The following is a 25,133-nucleotide window of genomic DNA, read 5'->3' on the forward strand; positions in this document are numbered from 1 at the left end:
TAAGTTTATCTTGTTGGATTTTATCAAATGCCTTCTGGAAATCAATGAAACAGATATACACATTTTTGTTGTATTCTCTGCACTTCTGTTCGAAACATTCAAGCGGAAAGATATTTATATAATTCGATTTAAATATAAGTATCTACTCTAGCTCAACGTTTGAAATTTTCTTAGAAGTATCGCCGATTTTGTAAGAATAGTTGAGTGTAAAATAAACAAATTGAGATGAAAGAGATCAACGTGATTAAATAGTATAAATGACTGACGAATCTTTCAACTATTTCATATCAACATTTAATAAATTAAATACATACAACGGACAGATTTAAAAACAATCTTAAAATATCCGCTGCTTCCTACAATGAAATTCGAAGCTTGTTTTATATACATTTCCAAATATATTATAACGGAAAATATGCTTATATAACTTTTTTAATTTTCAATACATTTCTATACATAATAATATGATAAATATACCAGGGTGGTTTTCAGAAATTGACACTTTATTAAACGATGTATCGTTTCATTGGAGATCAACGCAAATTTTGTGTTATATACTTTTTCAAAAACCAAAACAAGATGGTCACGGATCAAGAGAGGCGAAAAGATATTGGTGAATAAACGTTTGTTTACGGAACGATTCAAGGTTGCTTAAGGAAGAAGGAGATAATTCCATGGCCTTCCCGCTGCCTAGGCCTACCTCCAGCTGATTTCTTTTTATGGAGTTCCCTTAAAAAATGAGTCTACGTGAATAAACTGAAAGCAATATCAAAAGTTAAGGATAAAATTGGTATCATACCTGGTGCTGTGTGTCGAATAGTTTTTGAAAACCTAAGAGCTAGATTTCATGAATATTTCGCGAGATTTATTCCTTTATTTTAAATGAAAATGTATTTTGTTTTTGACATTAAAATATGGAAAAGTGTATAGCCTTTCGTACATAAAAAAAACTGATTTCGTATTTGGTAAATATAAAGAGAAAAATTTTGAATTTTGATTAAACACCATTTTTTACGTTAAAAAAATTGAAGAAAAAGAGGAAAAGTTACATGAAAATTATTAAATGGATTTGTTATAGGTGTTTTTGTGAAGGAAACTGTAGAAAAAGCGTGCAAAAATATCGGAGGAGGACTCCTAACCGTGTGTTTCCACAGAGAAACAGTTTTTTATGTTGAAAGACGAGATCAACAAACAGGAGAGTTTTCTAGTATCAATCGAAGACGTCCTATTCAAAGACTATCTACGGCATATTAGCTCTAGAACTTTATGTACAGAGTAACATATCAAAATCTTCTGTATACCGAACTATTGTACATAATTTACTCCATCCATATCATGCCAAAAAAGTACAAGAGTTTTTGCCTCAAGTTTGGTTTAGAGACTGAATATCTGTCGGTTTTTTACTGTCAAAAGAATGTCTTTCTCTCTAAAATTTCCTTAGTATAATAAATTATCTCTAACTCTCATATTTTGGGTTCCTCTATGCTCTGTATATTATGCATTTTAATTCTGACTGCGTCGTTTTGAGTACATCCGTAGAAAAAGTACGTTTACGTGTACGTATGAAAGTGAGTGAATAGTTTAAAACATAGAAACTATAAGTAAATAGCGTGTAAAGCCAAGCGGTCCTCAACAAAAAAAAACGAGCTACTGACCTGACCAGAACATCAAAATTAACGATGAAGATATCCAGTGGATAAAAAAGGCCAAATAGTTGGGAGTGACATTGGACATTGCAGCGAACCCGTTAAAAACACGGTCGTCAAAGCAAGACCGAAAAATTATGCACATCAATTTGTAGGCAGCGAAAACTCACACACAATTCGAAGACTAGATGTAGATAGATGTAGCCACCGGGATATCACAAGAGAAGACATCCCGAATGTAGGAGAAAAACCGCGATGCAAAATACGATGAGGACTTTTAGAATGACAGGGGCTGCTAGAATGGTCCTGCTTCGTATCCATTCGTGAATTTATCCGGGGCTCGATGCTTAGCGGGTTTCCGTAAAATCGTCACCGTATATATTTTATAGTACATTTTCAATTAAGTAATGCTGACTGTAGGAGGCAAAGAACGAGTCCAAAAATTCACCATAATCAATAACGACCCATTTAATTAAACTTTATTAGCTAATATCAATCAATTTAATCGAAAATGCTTTCCATGCCACTTAACGAAATGGATGCATAAGCAAAAAACTTCGATAGTCCGAAGACTCCAGCGAATCTCATATTTTTTTCGGTAAACACAAACAAGTACATTGATAAATCGATGAAACTGCAGATCCACGTTCATTCTCACATAAACCCTCAAATTCCATCTCTTTTCCCCAAACTCACTTATAGATTGTCTTGTCAAAACAGAATAACCTTACCGCAAAAAACCGTAAACAAAAGGAATCTTAGTATCCATCACGCTATATCGAATCAGATAAAAGCCAAAAGGGCTATCCTTAGACTATAGTCATAAATTTTATTGATTTGACTGGAATACAAGAAATGTATCACATTTTTTGATGATTTCAGCCGTCTAGAATAAAAAAGCAGGTAGCCGTTTCGACTTGTGTGGTGTTACCTTTTCAAAATTTCAATAAGATATACTGGTGTCAGAGGCATTTCGATAATATTTAGTGTTAACAAAACGGACTTATACAAGGTGTAGTCATATTTTATGGTCAAAAATAACTCGATCGAACATAATCTATGTGCACAAAATATTTTACAGCTAGGGTTGCAAACATTTTTTCAACGAAATATAGTATTTTATGAAAAAAATAAGAAAATAGACAAAGATACATTGAATTTTTTCCATTCCTCTTGAATTTGCCTGTCTCTACAATGTTATTTTTACCTCTATATGTCGAAGAAATTTATAAATCAAAGTTTTTCCAAAAAAAAACACAAATTAAACAAACTATGTATGTAAAAAAATGTTTGTCTTGTGATTTGTCACCGACACAGGGCACAAATTAGATAACGTCGCCATTTGGATGGCTTGAAAGACAACAATGTAGCTGACAATTGAGAACGGTTTCAAAAAAAGCGGGCTTAAACAGCACAAACGAAATGATAAAGAGGACCGTTATAAAATTATTGATACACAAGATGCAATTGAAACTCCCGATCGATAACAAAGTTGACGAACTTTCATTCGAGGAATTTGTTAATTTCGATGAAGAACTCGGTATACTAAGCGATGCAGACATTGTCGCATTCGTTTCGCAAGGGGCAGAAGAGGATGACGAGGAAGAAGATAACAATGTCGAGGATCAAATCCAACACTCCGTGATGCACGATATGCCATAACCACCTTGAAGAAATTACTACAAAATAAAACAGCAATGAGTGATCGTGAAATGTAATCAATAGTTGTCGTGGATTATTCATTGGATAAAGCGGCATTTACTGGCAGTAAGCAGACAGTGTATTTCCTCCTCTGGATGTAATTGTTGCTAACATTCTCTTGGGCATGCTTTCAATTAGGTGCTGCATCACTTCTTGAGGTATGTTCTCCCATTCCTCTAATGCCCCTTGCTCAAGTTCATTTAAATTTTGAAGAGATGGATTTCGACGACGAATGCGGCGTTTTCAAATCTCCTAGACATGCTCGATATGATTCATATCTGGATTTCTTGGTGGCCAGTCCAAGGTATGAATGCCTACTTCGTTTAGGTAATTCAGAACATCTTCCGCAACGTGTGGTATAACATTATCATGCATTAAACGAAAATCATCACCAATGAACGGCCCAAACGGAACGACGTGATTTTCAAGAATGTCAGTTATGTATCTTGCTGCGTTAAGGACGGGTCTATGAAGAGACACAAATTCTGTGCGAGTATCAAAACAAATTCCTCCCCAAAACATAATATACCCTCCTTGGAATGACTCCCTGGAAATGACACAAGAATGCGCAAATCTTTCTCCTCGCCGTCTTCGAATTTGATTACATCCATCTGGACCTCTTAGACTGATTCTTGTCTCATCGGTAAATTTTCTAAATTTCAACCTAAATGTTGCCTTGCAAATCTTAGTCAAGCAACACGATGCAAAGGTGCCTGATGTGTAGACCAACATTTTCAAATGTCACGATTCGGTTGTAATACTGACGAGAATATTGATGACATTAGAATGAAACATAGTATCTAAAAATACCGTTTACAGTTAAGAATTTATATAGAAATCATTTATGTACTGATATGCATTGATAGAAAGTATCAATTAGATGGAAATCGGACGGCGCAAGAATTGGAGTTGATTTTAAAGGATTGGACTGTGAATATAAAAGAAGAGATTCTACAGATTTTGAATAAACTACGGTGGAAACCATGTGGAACATTAGAAGTCAGCTATTACAAGATTGTAATTGACCCATTCTAAAATATTGTATTCAACAAGCGCGAACTATCCGCGATTCTATAGAACGAAGACCGCGATCAGATCCCTGCGTTAACTTCAGTAGAAATAATGAAAATGATAGATTAATAGAATGAAAATGGCCCTGAAGGGCTGCAACGGAAATTCAATTTTTTTGTATCGAATCAAACAAAGATGGATCTATAAAAAATCGAGTTGAATATAACCCTGTATTCAGTGAGATAAGGTGGTTCAAGAATGTGTACTGAAAACACATTTTCAATAAAAAATAATAACAGCTTTATATCAAAAAAGTGCGCAAATATCAAAATCAACAGATTATTCTTAAGAATAAATCATCATTGGAACTTTGAAAATGACCACTGGTATAATAGTATGCCCATTGGAAGAAATACGATTCAAAATTGGCCAAAATCGTTTTTGCCGAAGAAATTGGCTTCATAGTTCATAAAAATTATACAGCAATGCAAATTCAATAGAAACCGACTTGAATATTAACGAAGAAATTCATGTTAGGTTAGGTTAGGTTAAGCAGAAACATAACGGACGAGGTGGATAAGCAGATCAAGAAAGCAACTAGAATATTGGGATATTTACGGGACATTATATGGAGAAATAAATATATGAGCATAGAAAGTAAGACACGAATCTACAAGACCTCTATCAGACCCATACTAACCTATGCCGCAGAAACAAGGGCAGACACAACACAAACAAAGAGAAAAATGAGAACAGCAGAGATGAAGATATTACGAACAATAAAGGGTACCACACTCCACGATAGAATACCCAACACAGATACCTTAAGAGAACTGGGAGTACAAGATGTCGTTAGATGGGTAAGAGCAAGACGCCGATAATGGAGAGACCATGTAGAACGAATGGCTCCAGAACGGATTGCCAAATGGGCCAAAACACAGAAACCAGACACAAGACGCCCAATCGGTAGGCCCCCAAAACGCTGGTACGATAGCTGGACATCGGCGTCACAAGAGGGCAGATGACAGACCTGACAGGACCTCGTCCAACTACAAGAAGAAGAAGAAGAAGAAGAAGAAGAAGAAGAAGAAGAAGAAGAAGAAGAATAAATTCATGTTCATCAGCTATGGAAACTAACACGTCTGGATCTTCACTCAATTTTTCTTTTGTTAATTGTACCTTCAAATAAATTGTTTTTGCTTTGAATTTTTTCTGTAATTAGCAAAAAATTTTCTATCGGAATAACTATCGAACATTGAAAAATGCTCAAGCTTATAGGCACCAAGCGACAAATTTTGGAAATCTATTATAACATTTTTTCGAACAATTATCAATGTTCTTGGATTATATCTACTGATAACATCACGCGTAGATTTGAAAGTGGAAACAAAAATACTTGAAGCTTCGTGCTACTTCTCTGTTATATCACCCATTTTAATCCATAGTGTAGTACAGAACAAATCAAAATTATTAGGTATTATTATCATATAATATAATATATAGAAAATCCCGAGTTAAATTCAAATTGCAATAATCTCTTTGGCATTTCCACTATGTGCGCATTTCGTAATGCATCTTACCATCAGCAGGTGTTTCATTTTATACCTCGTCTGACCTCATTAGTCATTTTGAATCAATTTGATGTTTAAAATCAAAAAGAGACGCTTTGCTATTGATCAGACACGATTCAATAGAATTAATTTAGTTAAGCATTAGATTTAGATATTTATACTGTGAAATGGAAACGAATTTTTAATATGCATGATATCGAAATAAAGTCAAATTGTCAACAACCCTGTTATTATTATTCATACAATTTTCATAAGACGCTATATAATATTTTTTTTTCTGGTAAAACACCTTGATAAATAAATGCCGTAAGAATTTTCGATACCCTAAAAATAACGTGAATGACTTACACAATGAAAAAACTCAATTTAACGGAAAGAAATCCACCTGCTATATCATCACGTCCTTATATTGCCGTAAAATTAAAAATAATGGCCTATATTACTTTTCTATTGTATACAACGGTTCCAATTTCATACAAAAACGATTAAACGACAAATAGTTAATAATTTAGAAGTTCTACCTAAACTCAGGTAAACCAAGTTCATTTTTTTCACCTTTTTCTTGAAAACCAGAAGCGTTTAGGGCGCAATTTCCATTGATCCACTGAACGGTATATCAACTTGTACTTGATCATAATATATTGTGTTTTCTATGAAACGAATCCCTGATACCTTATCAGAATTTGTTACATTCAACACCAAAAAATTACCCTAAAATCAATCCTGTAGAGAAAAAATTTCCTCAATCAAGGACATTTCTAGAAAAAACTAACTGAACATAAAAAGAAAGCAGGGAGTTTCGGAAAAAACAAATCTGAGAAAATACTAGTAGGTCAAGTTCAAAGGATGTTGCTTCTAAATTAGTTGTAATTGGGTCCAATAAAAAACTTTTACGTTACTAAATAATATATTTTGATTCTCTCCTGTTGAAATATTTATGTGTATTCCACGTTTTTTCCTGAAAACCAATAATACTAAAAATAAAAACTACAATTTATATGAAAAAATTCGATTTATTCTCATAAATTAAGAGATATTTCACATATTTAACAGTCTTGACTTAAATATCAGTAAGATTAAAATTATATACAAAGTACTTAAAAATAATGACTATTAAGCGTTCAGTAATTAAAAGATCGAGTTAAAAATATCGAAACGATCTCACTTGTTAAAAATATCATTAGATTAGACTAATCCAACTAATCAACTACAAACTATGGATGAATCACGAAATTAGGTACTAAACTTGTTGCCCAGTACGCACCGCAAGTATTAAATTAAATATAATTACAAGTAAACAAGGACTTTTAGTATTAAAATTAAGTTTATTAGAGATAAAACGTCATTTACTTAATGAAAATGTTGATAATAATCGAGTAATTGTTTTTCAGCAAACAATTTTCGTAAAGTAGATAATTTTCTCTCTTCTTTCATTGGAATTTTTGAAGAGATTAATTAGTTATCGTCCTCCCACTCCATTCCATAAATTCCTTCCACTACCTCTCTACAATTCAAGCAAAAGTGAATTTTGATAAATTTTTGTTGATTTTATTCTTTATATTCGCTGTTCTACAACTGCCAGGTTGGGAGTTTCCACAACAACCAAACAAACTCAACCTCAACTCAAACATCTGGGTATTTAGTTGATGGCTGCAACCATCCCGGATTTCCATAGACAAGTTCCAGCCTTATCTTTAAGATATATATAGAATTTTGATTTAATTTATAACCACTTTTATTCGTTGTCCCCTTTTGGATACGCATTTTTTCAATAAACTTGTTTGTTGCTAACTTTCGAGTTTTTGAAGAATTTAATTTGTTATCCACCTTCCACTCCATTCGAGAAATTCAATAAAACCTCGAAATTGATTCAAATTTTTCCACTACCTCTCTACAATTCAAGCAAAAGTGAATTTTGATAAATTTTTGTTGATTTTATTTTTTATATTTGCTGTTTTAGTCTTTAAGCTTCACAAAACAGTGAAAGATTATTTTTAAACGAAGACTAGAAGAGTCAGAAAAATAAATTTTAGACACTCTAGTAAACAGTAACTTTTTTTACACCAGATGTTATTTTGACGTGAGAATTTTCGTTCAAAAATTAGGGTGAATTACAGTATATTTACATCAAATTTTATGTAAAAAAAAAAGGTTTTGTTCGTAAAAGATATGAAGTAAAAGCGGTTTTTTGAATTTTTCACATGAATTTTGAAGTTATGTGAAAAAAGTGTGAACGCAAAAGTTGTATATCTTCTTATTACCTACAACTTTGCTATTTGACTTTTTCCCATAAGTTTCGTAGTTTTACCGGAAATCGAGATAAACTATTTTTTAACCTTAAAAACTCATCCCTATTCCGTTCCGAACTTTAGATCGCCCGTAAATTACTTTTCCTTTTATGTTTATTATATACTATTTCAATGGGTTCCATCCTACTATTATTTTTTTGGTTTCAAAAATTATCGACCCTGGTTTACCACTATTTCAGTAAATTTTCTAAATAAACCATTTCGAAACGTCTTCTTCAAAACTAGCTTTTGAATTATTTATAAATGATTATTTTATTGCTAATTTATATACGGATTATTTTTTTTTAATCTTCAATGTAATTTATTACGTAGAATATGAAAATAGAGGACTTTTTTATGATATAGTTGTAAAATTCAGGTTTCGTCGCTTATAGTGACAGTTAAATGGGAACAGCTGTTTGAAATGTCGTCTTATTTCACACCTCGATTTTTAGAATAAAATTAATAGAAATTTTTTATAGAGTCGTTTGAAAGTTGATAGCAACAAGAACAGAATTATAGTTATTCAAATATCAAATACTTCAATTTCATAAATATGAACGGCACTCATTCCGTAAATATATAACAAAACGTCAGTCCACGTGGACTTCATTTTGCCAGAAAAAAAAAACGAATTGGGTACAAAAATGGCTCAGTTCATGTCTGGTACCCTGCTTAAACCAAACTACCTTACAGGCACGTACATTTTACTCGTCTATTTACGTTTTATAATTTACTATTCAGTTATAACAAGGTTCTAAGTTCCAATACTTTCTCGCATAAAATATAAATATTTTTAAAAGTATTTATAAAAATAATAAATTTATAAAATGAGGTTTCTACGTCCATGGTAGGTCAAATAAAATTGTCGGCAAGGGTTTTTAATAATCTGCAATTGATATTAGAAGAACTATAACCATTTTTATACTTCCAAAGATACTTATAGTTTGTAGTCAAATCTCTAGAAAACTGAAATTTTATAACTTCGAACTTAGTCAACACACACTAAAAGTTTGATTCGATTTCGATATGTTTAACGTTTCCTTTTTTATTAGTATATCGTAAATTACAAATAAATATTAATCTCGTTCGAATATATACAAAATATACAACATAATTTTCACTATTTGACATAATAATTCAAATCTAATTATATCCGAAAATGTTATTTATAGAATATATAGAATATAATATCAGAAACTTACGCAGTATATTAAGTGAAAACAGCCTTTTTAAATTCGGACCAGTCGAAAATTGAGAACTGAAATTTCCAAATAACGCCATAATGTCAAATATTTGAATTTTGTTTTCTTTTATACTCGAATTATACAGAAAAAAATTATAGGAAGTGGCGTAAAACTTGTTGAAAAAACGGTTTCAGACCTAATATAGTGCTATGAAATAGACGCTAATTTTAAAATAAGACATATATTGAAAAAAAAAACAATTAAATAATCAGAAAAAAACTCTCGATGAGAGATAAATAGTCCATTGAAATGTTCCATGGATCTTGCGTTTGTCTGAGAACACCAAGAAACTTTTAGGTTTTATAGGGAGGCTCAGAATTTGTGGGGTAAGCCCAAAAAATGATTTGGTATCTCTGATTACGAACTATTAACAAAACCTTAGAAAACATAGAATCAAAATTTGACATGAGGATAAATGAGACGAAAACATTTTAATGCAAAAATAAATGAGATACACGTAAAAGGAACAAATCCGCAATAAGTAAATAGCTACAAATACATAGGGTTTAATAAAGGAGATAACAAAAAATGGACCCCAACACATATAAGAAGACTAGAAGGTAAAAAGAGACACGATTAGAAATAATACATACAAGAATGAGAGAAGACAAAATGATTAGAAAAGTATAGGGTGCATAAAAAAAGGAAAACCAAGAAAATAATGGATAGAAAAGGATGAATAGCTTAGGATTGAGTGTTCAAAATATATGCTTGAATACACCAATTGATAGACCTAAGAACACCTCTTCGTCATTGTTCATTCATAAAAAAAATGTTCAAGAAAATCCACCGTTACTTTCGCAATAAATTCGATTTGTAAAATTTAAACAATTTAGTAGTAATATGTGGCAAAATACTTATAGTAAAATCATGAAAATTTCCGCGTTTGGATTTTCGAATACGATCTTTTTAACTAAAATATTTGGCCGGCTCTACCGGAAATCGACTATAACTTTGTTATTTTGAATAAAACAATCTATATATTAATACATTTTTGAAATCTACGTAAAATTTTAGTATACTTTTGTCTAAAACCTTTTTCAAAAAAAAACATACTTTTTGAGTTATTAATTTTTTTGTAAAAAATTTTACCGTTGCAGATCCTTTATTATTATAATTATACAAAGATACCCTTAAAGATATGAGAAGGGTTTCTGTTCGATTGCTTTTAGCAAGGTCAGACGTATTTGAATCTATGTTGAAAAATTTTTCATGTTATACAGGGTGTGTATAAAAAGTGATCAAAGTTTAACTAACATAAATATCAAATTTCTTTATTTTTTTTTAAATAGAACCACTCGGTTTTTACCATTTTAATGCATTCAGAGGTAAGAAATAGGCAAATTCATGTACACTTTCCTTTACCTAAACCTTGCCGTTATTATAAAATTTAGACCACACCTTCACCTCTAAAAATTTACAGAAAACATTTAATATTTGGATAACGGTAAGGTTTAGGTATAGTACACACGAATTTGTCTCATTATTTACCCTTGAATGTATTAAAATAGAAAAAACCGGGTGGTTCTATTAAAAAAAAAAAAAAGAAATTTGATATTTATGAATTTAAACTTTGTACACTCTTTGTATACACTCTGTATAAAATGAAAAAATTTGCAACATAGATTCAAATACGTTTAAAATTGCTAAAAGCAATTGAATAGAAACTATTTTCATATCTTTAAAGGTATTCACGTAAAAAATAAATTTATAAGGGTCTGCAGCGGTCATATTTTTTACAAAAAAAACTCAAAAAGTATGCATTTTTCGAAAAAAGTTTTTAGACAAAAGTATACTAAAATTTTACGTAAATTTCAAAAATGTACTAACATATAGGGCGTTTCATTTAAAATAACAGTCGACTTCCGGTAGAATCGGAATTCGGCCATTTTTGAAAACATTTTAGTTGAAAAAATCGTATCCGAAAACTAAAAGGTAGAAATTTTCATGTTTTTACTATAAGTATTTTGCCATATACAAATAGTTTTATCTTGTCATGGGACACCCTGTATAATTGTCTGTATAAATAATAAATTTGAATCCTCAACCGACTGGCCTAATAATTGAAAAATTATCTATGCCCCCGATTTAAACGAAATACGTTCTAGTAGGGGGCGGAGCATCTGGGATGGTGGAATAAACATGATGCGGTACTTCGTTCCTCGAAGGCGGGTACTGACTGTACTGCGGAGGTCGCCCATCAATTGACACGTAACTATGATTCAATTGTTCAGAACCATAATGTTGACTACTAGAACTAGACCCCGCTTCATCTTCAGTACTACGCGCAGATTCTCCAGACACGTACGTACTTTGTGTTGGGGTTGGTGTTAAAGCTACCGCGTGCACCCCCGGCATCGGCTGGTATTTACACCAAGAATCGTGTGCTGTGGGGGCGGGAGTGTAGCGCGTGGGAGGTTTACACCTAATCTCTGGAGGCTTCTTATTTCTTCTAGCAGTCGAACCGTGAATTACATCAGGCATTGCGTACCTTAGTTTCTCCCAGAATCGTCTTTCTCCCCATCTGGTAACTGTGCAAGCTCTTAGCAAAGCTCTCAATTCGGGATCCATCGGTTCCAAAGGATCGCCGTTCAGTATACAAATTAGTTTTTGTCGATACGTTGTCCTGAGTGCAGCTTGAAGAGCAGCTCGAAATTCAGGACGAGACCATTCGTTGCAGATAAGTAATGGGGATACTACCAGTACTACTCTTTTAGAAGCGTCGGCCGCTCCAACCATAGCATCGGCGAGGTAGGACGCGCCACCCATTAGATGTAGATCTCTGTAACAAAACAGAAATTTATTACATATCGTTGAATGTATAAAATATGCGAAATGTGAAAATAAATATATGTATGTATGACGAGTCAATTTCAACTGCTAATCAAATATTATTTTATTTTCGATTGATGTGTTTGTCAATCTCAAGAGGCAAAAAAGATTTTAGAGTTATAAATTCATAACATAGCATAAAATCATCTATATCTGATTTAGAGTCTACAGTTAATTTTAATTGGAAATTACCACATAGTTTGGTGTTTCCTGAATCTGATATTGTTTTGAAAAAGTCCAAAACTCCACATACTTATTCTATTGTTAGAATATTTCATTGACTGAAACAAAAGTGGTGTCTTCTTCGTCCTCTTTCAATAGCACCAGGTCCTATTCAATCCTCTACGTTTGGCCCTCTTCCTGAATCTTCCTGAGAAACTGAACTCCAGCTCTGGTACCACCTCTTTGGTGGTCTGCCTACAAGTCTGCGTGTGTTCGGTCTTTGAGTTTTGCCCATCTGTCTTCTGGCATTATTTCTACGTGATCCCACCAGAATCTTTTTTGTGCCCTGATCCATCTCATCACATCCTGTACACTCAATTCTTCTCTTATGTCATCACTCCTTATTCGGTCCCTGAGGGTAACTTCCTTGATGGTTCGCAGTATTTTTATTTCTGTGGTTCTCATTCTTCTCTTTATAAAGTGTTGTCCAAAGTACAGTCAAAAAATTCAACCTTGAATTATGACCAAAATACACATATTTCAAAGTAGCTAGTGCTTTAACCCAGTTTAACAAATCAATTTTATAGTTATAATTTTGATCAGAGTTAATAAGAGCAATCACGCGAGTGTTGTTCCTATTCTGATGGAAATTTTTCTCAACTAAGTGAAACTTTGAGATTAGAAAACAAAAAAAAAATCGTTGGGTGTCACATCTGGTGAATACGGTGGGTGATTTAATGTCCAGATGGAAACGCACTTCCATTTACTGCAAATTATTTATTATAAATGCTTAAAATCCTTCTGCTAATATTACTTGTTAAAAAAGGTCGATGAACAAAAACTATACGTCTAAAATGGCTGGAATTTTAGTAGAATTTTTGAACAAGCCTCGTAGGTCCATTGTTCGATAATAGTCTACTGAACTGGGTCAAATCTCGGAGTTCAATACCAAACTTGTGTCCTTTCGTCAATACCTGGTGCCGGTGCTAACAACAACCGATAAAATGGTCGTGATTCATATTTAAATCGTGGGGTTTAAATATTATTAATCCCTGTTCGTGTGCAGTCTTATAAACTCGTATGTATTGAATAAATGCGGTGGGATACACAAACTCAAAAAATATTTGTTATGGTCTCTCCATAACAAAGATTATATGTAAAATTTGAAATCTGAAACGAAAATTGTTGATTCTGTGCAAAGATTTCATGGATTTAATCAAAAATAATTTTGAAAAGCTATCGTTGGGTTGCAATTGAAGTGAATAACATTAGTGGAACAAGGAAAATAAAATCACTACAGAACAAAATATGACTTAGTATTTTAACAAATAATAATTTCTTTCTATTATCAATACAAAAATAAGAGTTTTTCGCACAAATTCAGTATTTTAGGTCAATATTTGAAACCATTACTTTAGAGAGTCGAATGAAGTATGTAGTTGTGCTTGAACCACACTTTTTATATACTACAGTGGATAGCTAAAACGTCTGATTTATTACTTTGTACAATTTAAGTTCATTATTTAATATCTTGAGTATTTATAGAATTTCTACAATACGATAATTTCTGAACTCGATAATAATAATTATTCAATACTGTTAAAAGCCTTTTGAAGCAATAAAGGGAAAAATGTATGAGCGAAAAGTTGCTTATCCTGATCTGACAATCTCGAGAGACTGTTTTTAGAGTATAAAAGAGTTTAATGTAACATTAATAGTATATAAAACGTCAAAAGCAATTACATGATTATATAAAAGCGAAGTACGTTAAACCAATTGATTATTTATTCATAAAGTCGCCATATTTTGAGATTACGACTACTAAAACGATTAACAAGTAGATAAACCTCTGTTTGTCATCAAACTCTACAATAAGATAACAAATGCTTCCTTACGTTTGTTAAAGGAAATGTATTAGTTGGGGAAACAATCAAGTATCAATGATTCAAACATTTCGTAAAAGTAAATGAAGCATAAAATGAAATTAATGATAATATTAGAAATATGAGATTTTTTTATAATGTTATTAAGGTTAGTCTTGGGCTTCCATGTGTCGTTTTGGTGTTAAATAATGTCATAGTTTAGCTGGGTCTAGTGTTGGTCTTACACTATTTTGGTAAAATTTCTAAAAGAGGCTACTTTTTGAAGAAAAAATTCAAAAATAAACAGTTTTGCAAGTAATTCAAAGTCAATAGATAATTGAGAAGACAGGAATGTAGTGTGAGGTCACGGTATTGCAGAGTCCAGTGTTGGTCATACACTTTTTTGGTAAAATTTCCACAAGAGGCAATTTTTAAAAGAAAATTTTCCAAAATAGCCAGTTTAGTAAGTAATCATGGTGAATAAATGATTAAGAAGACAAGAATGTAGTGTGAGGTCACGGTCTTACAGAGTCCAGTTTTGTTATTGCATTAAGATTCTTACAAGTCCTGCACTTCTCTGGAACGTTTTTACAAGAGGCAATTTTTCAAAGAAAATTCAGGAATAACCAGTTTGTAAGTAATTCAAAGGCAATAAATGATTAAGAAGACAGGAATGTAGTGTGAGGTCACGGTCTTGCAGAGTCCAGTCTTGTTATTGAATTAAGATTCTTGCAAGTCCTGCACTTCTCTGGAACGTTTTTACAAGAGGCAATTTTTCAAAGAAAATTCAGGAATAACCAGTTTGTAAGTAATTCAAAGGCAATAAATGATTAAGAAGACAGGAATGTAGTGTGAGGTCACGGTCTTGCAGAGTCCAGTCTTGTTATTGAATTAAGATTCTTGCAAGTCCTGCACTTCTCTGGAACGTTTTTACAAGAGGCAATTTTTCAAAGAAAATTCAGGAATAACCAGTTTGTAAGTAATTCAAAGGCAATAAATGATTAAGAAGACAGGAATGTAGTGTGAGGTCACGGTCTTACAGAGTCCAGTTTTGTTATTGCATTAAGATTCTTACAAGTCCTGCACTTCTCTGGAACGTTTTTACAAGAGGCAATTTTTCAAAGAAAATTCAGGAATAACCAGTTTGTAAGTAATTCAAAGGCAATAAATGATTAAGAAGACAGGAATGTAGTGTGAGGTCACGGTCTTGCAGAGTCCAGTCTTGTTATTGAATTAAGATTCTTGCAAGTCCTGCACTTCTCTGGAACGTTTTTACAAGAGGCAATTTTTCAAAGAAAATTCAGGAATAACCAGTTTGTAAGTAATTCAAAGGCAATAAATGATTAAGAAGACAGGAATGTAGTGTGAGGTCACGGTCTTGCAGAGTCCAGTCTTGTTATTGAATTAAGATTCTTGCAAGTCCTGCACTTCTCTGGAACGTTTCTACAGGAGGCAATTTTTCGAAGAAATTTCAAGAATAACCAGTTTTTTAAGTAATTCAAAGTAAATAAAAGATTAAGAAATCAAGAATATAGTATGAAGTCACGGTCTTTCAGAGTCCAGTCTCAGTCTTGTTATTGAATTAAAATTCTTGCAAATCCTGCACTTGTTTGATAACGTATCCACAGGAGGCAATTTCTTGAAGAAAATTTAAAGAATAACCTTCTTCGCAAGTTATATGATCAAGAAATAAGCGTTGTTGTTATAAATATATATGAATCTGTAAAAATATTATTTTTTTAAAGACGTTCAATTAAAAATTGTAGGGTAGTGGCGAAAAATCATAATTATAGTGTTTGCAGGATTATAAGTCAGGTTTGAAGTAAACTCGAATTATTTCAATCATATTCGGTCTCTATAACGAAGAGAAAACAAATATTAAAGTACTCAATGTTACAATTTGATAAAAAGTTGTAATCCGGAAGCTCTAAAACCAAAACTTCTGATAGAACACGACAAGGATGATTGTTGGACTCTTTACCATATTTTAAAGGTATAAACAACTATTTGATAATTATATGAAACCATCAGTTTTCACAAATAATAAAGAAAAATTAATTATTATTAATAATAAATTTGTTATAAATTATAGTTTTCAAGATTTTTTTGTGAATTTTGTATGAAAAGCCCAGGCCAGGATGATGCTCTCATTCATCAATTTTCAAAAAATATTTTTCCTTTATAATTCGACCCTCGAAAAAGACCACCCCATGGTATTGCAAAAGTCTTGGTCTTGCACACCTACAGCTGGTCTTGATCTAGAATTTCCTGCAAGACCAAGATGAGTATCACTAGGTATATTATTAATATAATGTGAAATCTAGCGATCCATCAAATTTTATTTTGACTATTCAAAACAGTTGTAAATAATGTATGGACTGTCTTCAAAAATATATGGTTAATAAAATTCGTTAAAACCACATAATAATAATTTTTCCAATTTTTCACTTCTTAGACCTTTTAATATGTTTTTCTTGATAGAGCTATGTAACTTAGCTATTCAAAAAGCAAAAATTGACTATAAAATAAAACGAAAACCCCGGAAAAACTATGAATAACATATTCAAGAAAGAAAATAAACCTAAAATTAGTTGACGAGATTGTTGAAAATAACTAAAATATAAAATTTTAAAAAGTTACCTGTAATGTAGACATAACGTATGGCCTAGTTGTTCCAGTTCGGGCGCAATCACCCTAGACGCGAGATCTTCGTCTTTGTGACTGTACACCATGTAGCAATCGTAGAGTCTGTCGCTGTCGTCATCGCCGTCACGTTCACTGTTGACGTCTTGGAAAATTCTCACCCCGTACTTAGAATGCGCCCACAATTTAACTTCCTGCCGAAAAACGAACATGATGGCTACCAATAAACACACGATAATCACCGCCACTAGAGTAGTCGCCAAAAGCGGTACGTAACTACCGCCTCCGAATAACTGATGACTTTTCAAAACATCTCGTTGAATTACCGAAGTTGCGATAGCGTTGTCCATATACTCGCAACGATGAATAACATCGGCGACAGTCTCGGAATTGTCTAAATCGGCACAGTACATTTTAGCGGGATTTCCACCTGTCTCTCGAATCCAGGCTACGAGACGATTCAGGGTATTGCAATCGCAAGACCACTTGTTGCCGTCGAGGGTAACACGAGGATGCGAAACCGTTTCTACTTCAGTCCACGGGACGAAATTAACGATTTTATTTTCGTCTAATTTCAACACTTCCAGTTTACGCATTTTTTTAAATGTATTATTATTAACGTAACTTATTTCGTTGTGATCTAAATAGAGTTCGTTAATATTTTCTAATTGATCGAATTCGAAGCCGCGCAACTCTTCCAATTTATTATTTTCCATGTGAAGAATTTTCAAAGAGTTGGCTCCGTTAAAAGTTCTATTGTGTAAAGCTTTAACGTTGCTGTTATTCAAAAACAAAACTTCGAGTTTTTTCTTTCCGATGAAAACGTGACTACCCAACTCGCCTAGATCATTACCGTCTAGATAAATTTCAGTAGCGTCCATAGGAATCTTCTCGGGAACGTTGGTGTAATCGGCGTTACTACAATCCACCACGTTCGAACTCCAAGTATGATCGTGATAGCAAGTACAACGATCCGGACACGTCATTTCACAATCACAAGCGTCGAAATCGCAACAGTGACAAACCGGGAAACAGTGGGCCTCGTAAGGGCATAAAAAGTTCGAAGGCTTTAAAGATAATAGAGGTTGTGGAGGCGCGCCTCTCGAATGGGCTAATTCACACGTGACCGCATCTAAATCAAGCACTTGAGGGTATTGTCTCAAGTTACTCAAATGATTAATTCTCAAGAGCCATTCCATCTTACAATCGCAATAAAAAGGGTTGTCTCCGATATAAAATTGCGGTAAATCTTTTTCATTAGTTACCGGACTCAAACTTAGCGCTGCCAAATCGAGAAACTTTATTTCGTTTCCGTACAAAACCACTTTTTCTAAATCTTTCTTATTGTTGAACGTGTTAGCATGCACTGTCGTTATCTTGTTGTTGTTTAAAAATAGAGTTTCTACACTGTCGGGTACTGAATTTTCTTTTATTTCCGTTATTAAATTATAACTGGCGTCCAACATTTTTATTTTCAAATTATTTCTGACGTCGTAGTAATTCGCTAATTCGGGTACTTGGTTATCGTGCATATCTAACCATTCGAGACTGACAGGTAAATGACTGAAATCGAACCATAACAATTTATTCGATGAAACGTTCAACCAAACGAGAGTTTTTAAATTCGTAAATACACCACTAATATCGGTAAGTTCGTTGGAATCTAACCGTATCGCTTTCAACGTCGGATTACTGGAAAACGCACTTTGTTCTACAAATTTGATTTTATTCGAAGCTAAATTCAACACTTGCAAAGACGGTAAAGTAGAAAAAGCGTCTCTCGAAATATTCACAATATGATTGTCGACTAACCTTAAACCGTACAACATTTCTAGACCTTCGAACGAACCATTAGTCACGGATTTGATATGGTTTTTACCCAAATCTAAAGTTCTTAAGAATCGTAATTGTCCGATACCGGGCGGCACTGTACCTAAAATATTTCCGTTCAGGATCAAATCTTGTAAATTCGTCACGTTTTCGAATGCTCTGGGGTGTATATATTCTATTTCGTTGGAATCTAACAGTAGTTGATTTAGAGCGTACATTCCAGAAAAGTGGTAACTTTCGATACGTACCAAATTATTATGTGTCAATATTAGAGCGTGTAAATTTTTTAATTCCGCAAACACACCTTCTGCTATCGTACTTATTTTATTATATTCCAAATTTAAAATTTGTAACGTGTATAAATCTCTAAATAACATAGAATCGATTTTAGTCAACTGATTATTAGCTAGATTGAGTACTACTAATCTAACCAATCCCAAGAAAGTATCTCTTTTCACCCAATGACTCGTCAATTCGTTAAAAGATAAATCCAAAACTTGAAGTTGATCTAATCCTTCTAAAAGTCCCGGAGCTAAGACACTAAGGGAGTTGTTGTGTAAATAGAGATGCCTCAACTCTCTAGTGCTTTGGAATAATTCAGGTGGTAAACCAACGAGACAGTTACTTGATAAATTTAAGGAGTTTAACGAAGTTAAACCGACAAATGCACGTTCTCCCAAAGTCGAAATCGCGTTGTTTTCCAAATGAAGTTCTTCCAAGGATCTTAAGGCCGAAAATCCGTTATCTAACAAGGATATTATATCGTTGTTGGATAAATCCAAAACTTCTAAATTACTAGCACAAGCTGTACCTGGAGCTAATGGTCCACTTCCCCAATCGGAAAATCCTAAAGCCGATGCGTTTTGTAGTTTATTTCTCGTCAAATTCAAATGATTCAAATTAAACAAAGGACAAAACAATTCTTGAGGTATGCTCCAAATATTATTATCGGCTAAATCTAATCGTCTTACGTCTGCTAATCCTCTGAAGCTATCGGGATGTAATTCTAAATTCATAGCTGACCATTCTGAATTATGCGATCTGAGAGATAATTTCCTCAGGTGTCTGAGTTGAGAAAAAGCTCCGGCTGGAATATTTCGAATTTTGCAGTTTTCCATTCTTAAATCTTTCAAATGTTTTAAAGACGATAAAAAACTACCTTGTCGAGCTGTTTCTAAAGAACTTTCAAAAAATAGCACATCGTTACATTCTAACATTAATACTGATACTCGATCTGAGTCCGCTTGTGTCAAATTTCTAATTACGAGTTCGACACTATTTATAGTCCTAATTTGACAGTAGAGCACTGGTTCTTCTTCACTTACATTCAAATCAATTAGTTGCATCTGCCATTCACAACCTCTCGGTGGAACGTCAATGTTATTAAAACTTTTTCCAAACACGGTCACTAAAAAACCACCGAATATTAACCAATACATTGTTACGAAAATTTACGTTCAACAGTTCATTAATATAAATAAGGTCCTTTAGTTAAATCATCACAGACATTTACAATCGCGCGTGAGATTATAAAACTACGAACTAAGCGTCCGTTCTACTGAACAGTCTCGACTGAACTGAAGTTCAGATGTTTCAAGAACTGTTGCCTACTACTGTCGGAGTGTAGGAAATCTCAACTCCACCTACTTTTACCCCTTCTTTCTATTCCCGCTGTTATGCTGCGTTGTGAATGGATAAAGTCACGTGGAGTTTACAAAATTTTACAATGTGCAAATTGCGAATAGGTTCCCACCTAGTAATTATTTTTAATTGGCACTTGGGTACTGCATGTTTTCAAAGTAAGAAATAACATTTGTGTTTATTATTTGACTGACAGAAATTGCGCTGCTAGAGAACTTTTCAACAGCATAACTCATGACACCCTGTTGATTAATCGATGTTTTTTTGTCTTTAACGATTTAGTAAATACACAGTTTACGGATTTTATCACTTTAGAATTGAAGGAGTAAGAACCGAAAGGGTCCAAGTGCCATTATTTTCATTTGGAGATATTATAAGTCAAAGTTAGTTGATTATTGTAAAATCTGTGCACTACATTTCGTTTAGTATTTTCACCTGACTTTGGAACGTATAGTTTACTTAAGTTTTTAATACATTTCGATTATTTTCATTTAAATGTTGCATTTTTTCATAAAAATGTCATTTAGACACCTTTGGTTCAAAATTGGTCTTACAAGAATAAAATTTTGTATTATGTAGAGTTCAAATTATTCATCTGTTCCTTCTTTTTGAACATTTTCTTCCACAAGTGTTTTCCATGGTTTATTTTTTCCGTAATTTTATACTTTCGCGGTTTCGCATTTTTTGGCTATAGAAAATCGAAAAATCATCCGATTTCGACGAATTTTTCTGTTAATCTTCGTTTTTATGGCAGATTTACGAAAAAAATTAAGGGAATACATTAAATTTAAACTTATTTTGGTTTCAGGGCTTTAAATGCTCATGAAAATGCCCTTAATTTCGTATAATTGTTGATAACTTTTTTCCAAATAATCAAATAAAGTTGTTTTATTTTTTTTCGCAATCTACAAAAAAAAACGAATAAATTGAAACAGAAATTATACAAAAATGTTGATTTATCATGATTTTACAATTAAAAGTAATAACAATTTCTCTTAAAATTGACCTTTTCTCACATATAATCATAACTAATCATTAAAATTATATTAACAAAAATATTCTTAAAATTATTTATTGTAATCAAATGTACAAAAGTTCTGAATTTTTAGCACACCCCCCCTAATCTAACCTAACCTAACATAACCTAATCCAAACTAACCTAACCTAACCGAAAGTATAAAATTATCATTTTTTCTCTTTCTTTTATTTTTGGTTTTTTCATGAGCAAGGCTTTGATCAGCAAAAGCTACATAAGACTCTTCCACTTTACATATGCTATTTTCCAGGGGGCTACAAAAAAACGTTTGTTTAAATTACCCAGAGATAAATTTGGTCTCCCTGCTTCAGATATTTTGTTACACTGAAACTTCTTTTTTTACCCTTTTTTCGTTTAGCAGTTAAATCTTAGTCTGCTTTCTTTTTTGCTTCTTCTATCCATTTATGTTTTTGCTCAGTTTTCTGGTTATTTTTGGGGGAACTGTAATAAAAAACGACCCTTATTATATATTGATACATTTGCCATATTTTTTGATACTATCATGCAAATAACCTACCACATTTTCCATACCATTATTGTCGCAATCAACAGCAATAACAATTCGTATAAATTTCAAATTATTATGAACAAATTTAGGAAAAAAACTAACATTCGTTAAAACCTACTGATTAGGTAGTATGGAATAAGATTTTTTTTTTTTGTTTACGCTAAACTGTTGGTTTTACCTTTAAGTTAGATACCAGTCTGTTTAGGTCGAAGCTTAACCTATTTTTATAACTTATGGATAATCGTTGGCACAAGAAGGTGACGAGTTATGACAAAGTTTGCCACAAACCATGGAGCATCTACGATAATTCGTAGGACCTTCAATTGGAATCGTTCCAGAATTTCAATATTGGATTTGGCTGCTGATATCCATAATGGGACTTCGTAAGTCGGTATGGGCTTGAGGATTGCTTTATAGATCAGTACTTTGTTTATTAAAGATAAATAGGAATATGTGTTTCCTCCAGATGAATCACTTGTCTAGGTGCCAAGATATTTTACATTATCACGTTGTGGTAGGGCTTGATTGGTTACCTGGACTGATTTCGATTCGTTTGGTTCAAAGCAACATTTCCTCAGCCATTTTTCTGTTTGGTTGAGATGGAACTGTTATGAATTTGATGTAATTATAGGATATCTGTGGGTTCCTAATATATCAGAGTCATCTGCAAACGTAGCTGCTAGTACATCATTGTTGGTTGTTAGATCCGCCGTGAAGATGAGGTAAAGCAGCGGTCCCAGGACACTACCTTGAGGAATGAGGTCCAAGTTGGGTATTCTTAACTTATTCTTAAGTGGAAAATCTATTGTGAATATTAAATGTGATAATGGAAAATTTGGAAAAGCCGCATCAAGGCCGAAAAACCGTTCCTTTAACAGTTGATAGAAAAACACTTATGACAAAGTGGAATTGATTAATAGTACGCTTGGTATTGGTGATTGGACGAATTTCAAACAGCAAGTTAAGCTCCAGGAAAACCAAATTCCAAAGAGAAAATCGAAGCCGAGAAGTCAGCTACATACATACAAAACGAGTGAAAAAATTAGTCAAAGAATGAGTCAAAACGCGGAAAATGGTGAAAATACAGTTCCAAAAAACCGATTGTTATTGAGAGATTGATAGTTGGAATCGCAAATATTTTTATATTTTCCTGTATTTTTTTCTTATTATTTATAATACCTATAAATTATCACTTATCGTCATGTTTAATAAATTGCACCAAAACGAAATTTTTCGAGCACAAAATTTACTTAAAAATTAATAAACACTGTTAAATGATCTGTAGCGATAGAATGGAAATTTATTTATATGAAAATTGATACAAAATCTTGTTGTTTGCAACACCCAACATAAAAACAGTTTGTTTTCTCTCATCAAAACCCGCGCATTGTACTAGTATCAAATTTTTTAATATTTATAAAAGACTTTTGATACAAATCACACGCGGAATAGATTAAAGCAAAAGTTTTGATGCCAACTATTTCACAATCCCATAACTAAAATTCATAGATCCATAATTAGGACAGGACTGGATTACTTTAAAAAGGAAACAGATGGTCGGTGTTTCTGTTATGCAACTTATTTATAGAATTTATGTACAGCGATTTCATTCAAAACTGTAGTATTGCCAAAAAATAAGCTGGAACATTCTTCCCAACAACTTTCGAAGTCACATTCCGAAAGTACCAGAAAGAGATTACATTCATTGAAACTAAGGGCAAGAATGGATTCAAGAGCTCAGAGTTTAGGTTTTACAACAATGGCGTAAAGTTTCCATAGTGATAGTCAACGGGAGAGGGTGTGGAGAGGCCAAGGTAGACAGGAACGACTAAATTTTTGTTCCCAATCAAGGTGGATCCCTGTCTTATTGTCATTGAGCCCTTGCGCAATGAATATGACTCAAATTCAAGATGATGATGCCAGATCACATCGCACGGAATTGGTACAAAACATCCTAGAGGAAGGAATTGGCCAACAAATTCATCAGACTTGAATCCTATTGAACATTGGCAGAGCAATATCCAATCGAGAGAACGCCCTGTAACCTGACTGCTGCCGTTTAAGAAGAGTGGGACAATATGTTATCGATAACTTGATTTGTGAGATGCCGAGACGCGTTGACCAGTTGATTACAAGAAAAGGCGTTATTTAGCACAATTTTTATTACTGTCTTTATATTGAATGATATGTGGTGCTATTGAAGAATTCAAAATCCCATAGACTGCACATAATAATAATTAGGTGGTACCCAGACAGCTGAATAAGGATCGAGAACTCCTAAATATCATAAAACCAAAAGAGTTGAGGACCAAATTGTCATGGAAATAGCCCGAGCTTGAAGACACCGAAAGATAAAAAGAAGAGAACCAAAAACCGTGCCAGAATTATAGAGGAATAAACCTACTGAATATCATAGACCAAAGAATTAAAACCACCTAAGAGAGGCACAAAATTGACCACAAACAAGCCGCCCAAAATCAAATCTTCATAATAAAATGACTACAAGGAAATTGACGACGTGGAAAATAACTATTTTTCTAGAAGATATTTCTATAAAATTAACATTTCCAACTGTTTGTTGGAAATAAAGATTTTGAACAGTTTGTACCTGATGTAGCTTGAAGAACAAGTATCGAAAAGCTATCATAATATAAACATGATGAAAGCTGTAATGGAAAAAGAAGGCAATAAGAAACCTCGAAATAAATAAGAAGTAAGTAAATACGATACATAAGATGGTCTTAGAAAAGCGAAATACAGGCAGCAGAAAAATGGAATGGAATGGAAATGGAAAGTTTTTAGCCCAAAAATAAGAAAACTTGTGACGAGTTATCATTTTTCTTATTTTGCAAATGTTTGGACGCAAATTAAATTCTCTGGAACTTTATAATAACGAAGAATATTGTTTTTAGCCGGCTAATTATTCGACTACGTCCAAGTATTGTCTATATACCAAAGAAATGAGGATCAAAAATTCTTATCTATAACATATTACGTTTTTTTTAAATATCAGCGACGTTAATTTCAGACTATTAAATATTTTCATTAAACTAACAGTTTAAACAGTTTTAATGACTTTCAGTTTCATATTTGTATCGCCATCTATTGTTACCTAATTTGTCAGTACACATAGATCATAAAGGTAATTGCTATCT

General features: G+C 32.9%; 1 protein-coding gene across 1 annotated transcript; it reads right to left on the reverse strand.

The window, feature by feature from the left end:
* Positions 1-11,183: 11,183 nt before the first annotated feature.
* On the reverse strand, positions 11,184-20,330 carry LOC130443979 (toll-like receptor Tollo). The gene is made up of 2 exons (XM_056778917.1): positions 16,961-20,330; positions 11,184-12,246 (listed from the first exon to the last, which is right to left on the reverse strand). The coding sequence occupies exons 1-2, from the start codon at positions 20,230-20,232 to the stop codon at positions 11,553-11,555; spliced, it is 3,966 nt and encodes a 1,321-aa protein (XP_056634895.1). The 5' UTR covers positions 20,233-20,330; the 3' UTR covers positions 11,184-11,552.
* Positions 20,331-25,133: the final 4,803 nt, after the last annotated feature.

Source organism: Diorhabda sublineata, chromosome 5, assembly GCF_026230105.1.
Source record: "Diorhabda sublineata isolate icDioSubl1.1 chromosome 5, icDioSubl1.1, whole genome shotgun sequence".
Taxonomy (NCBI): Eukaryota; Metazoa; Arthropoda; class Insecta; order Coleoptera; family Chrysomelidae; genus Diorhabda; species Diorhabda sublineata.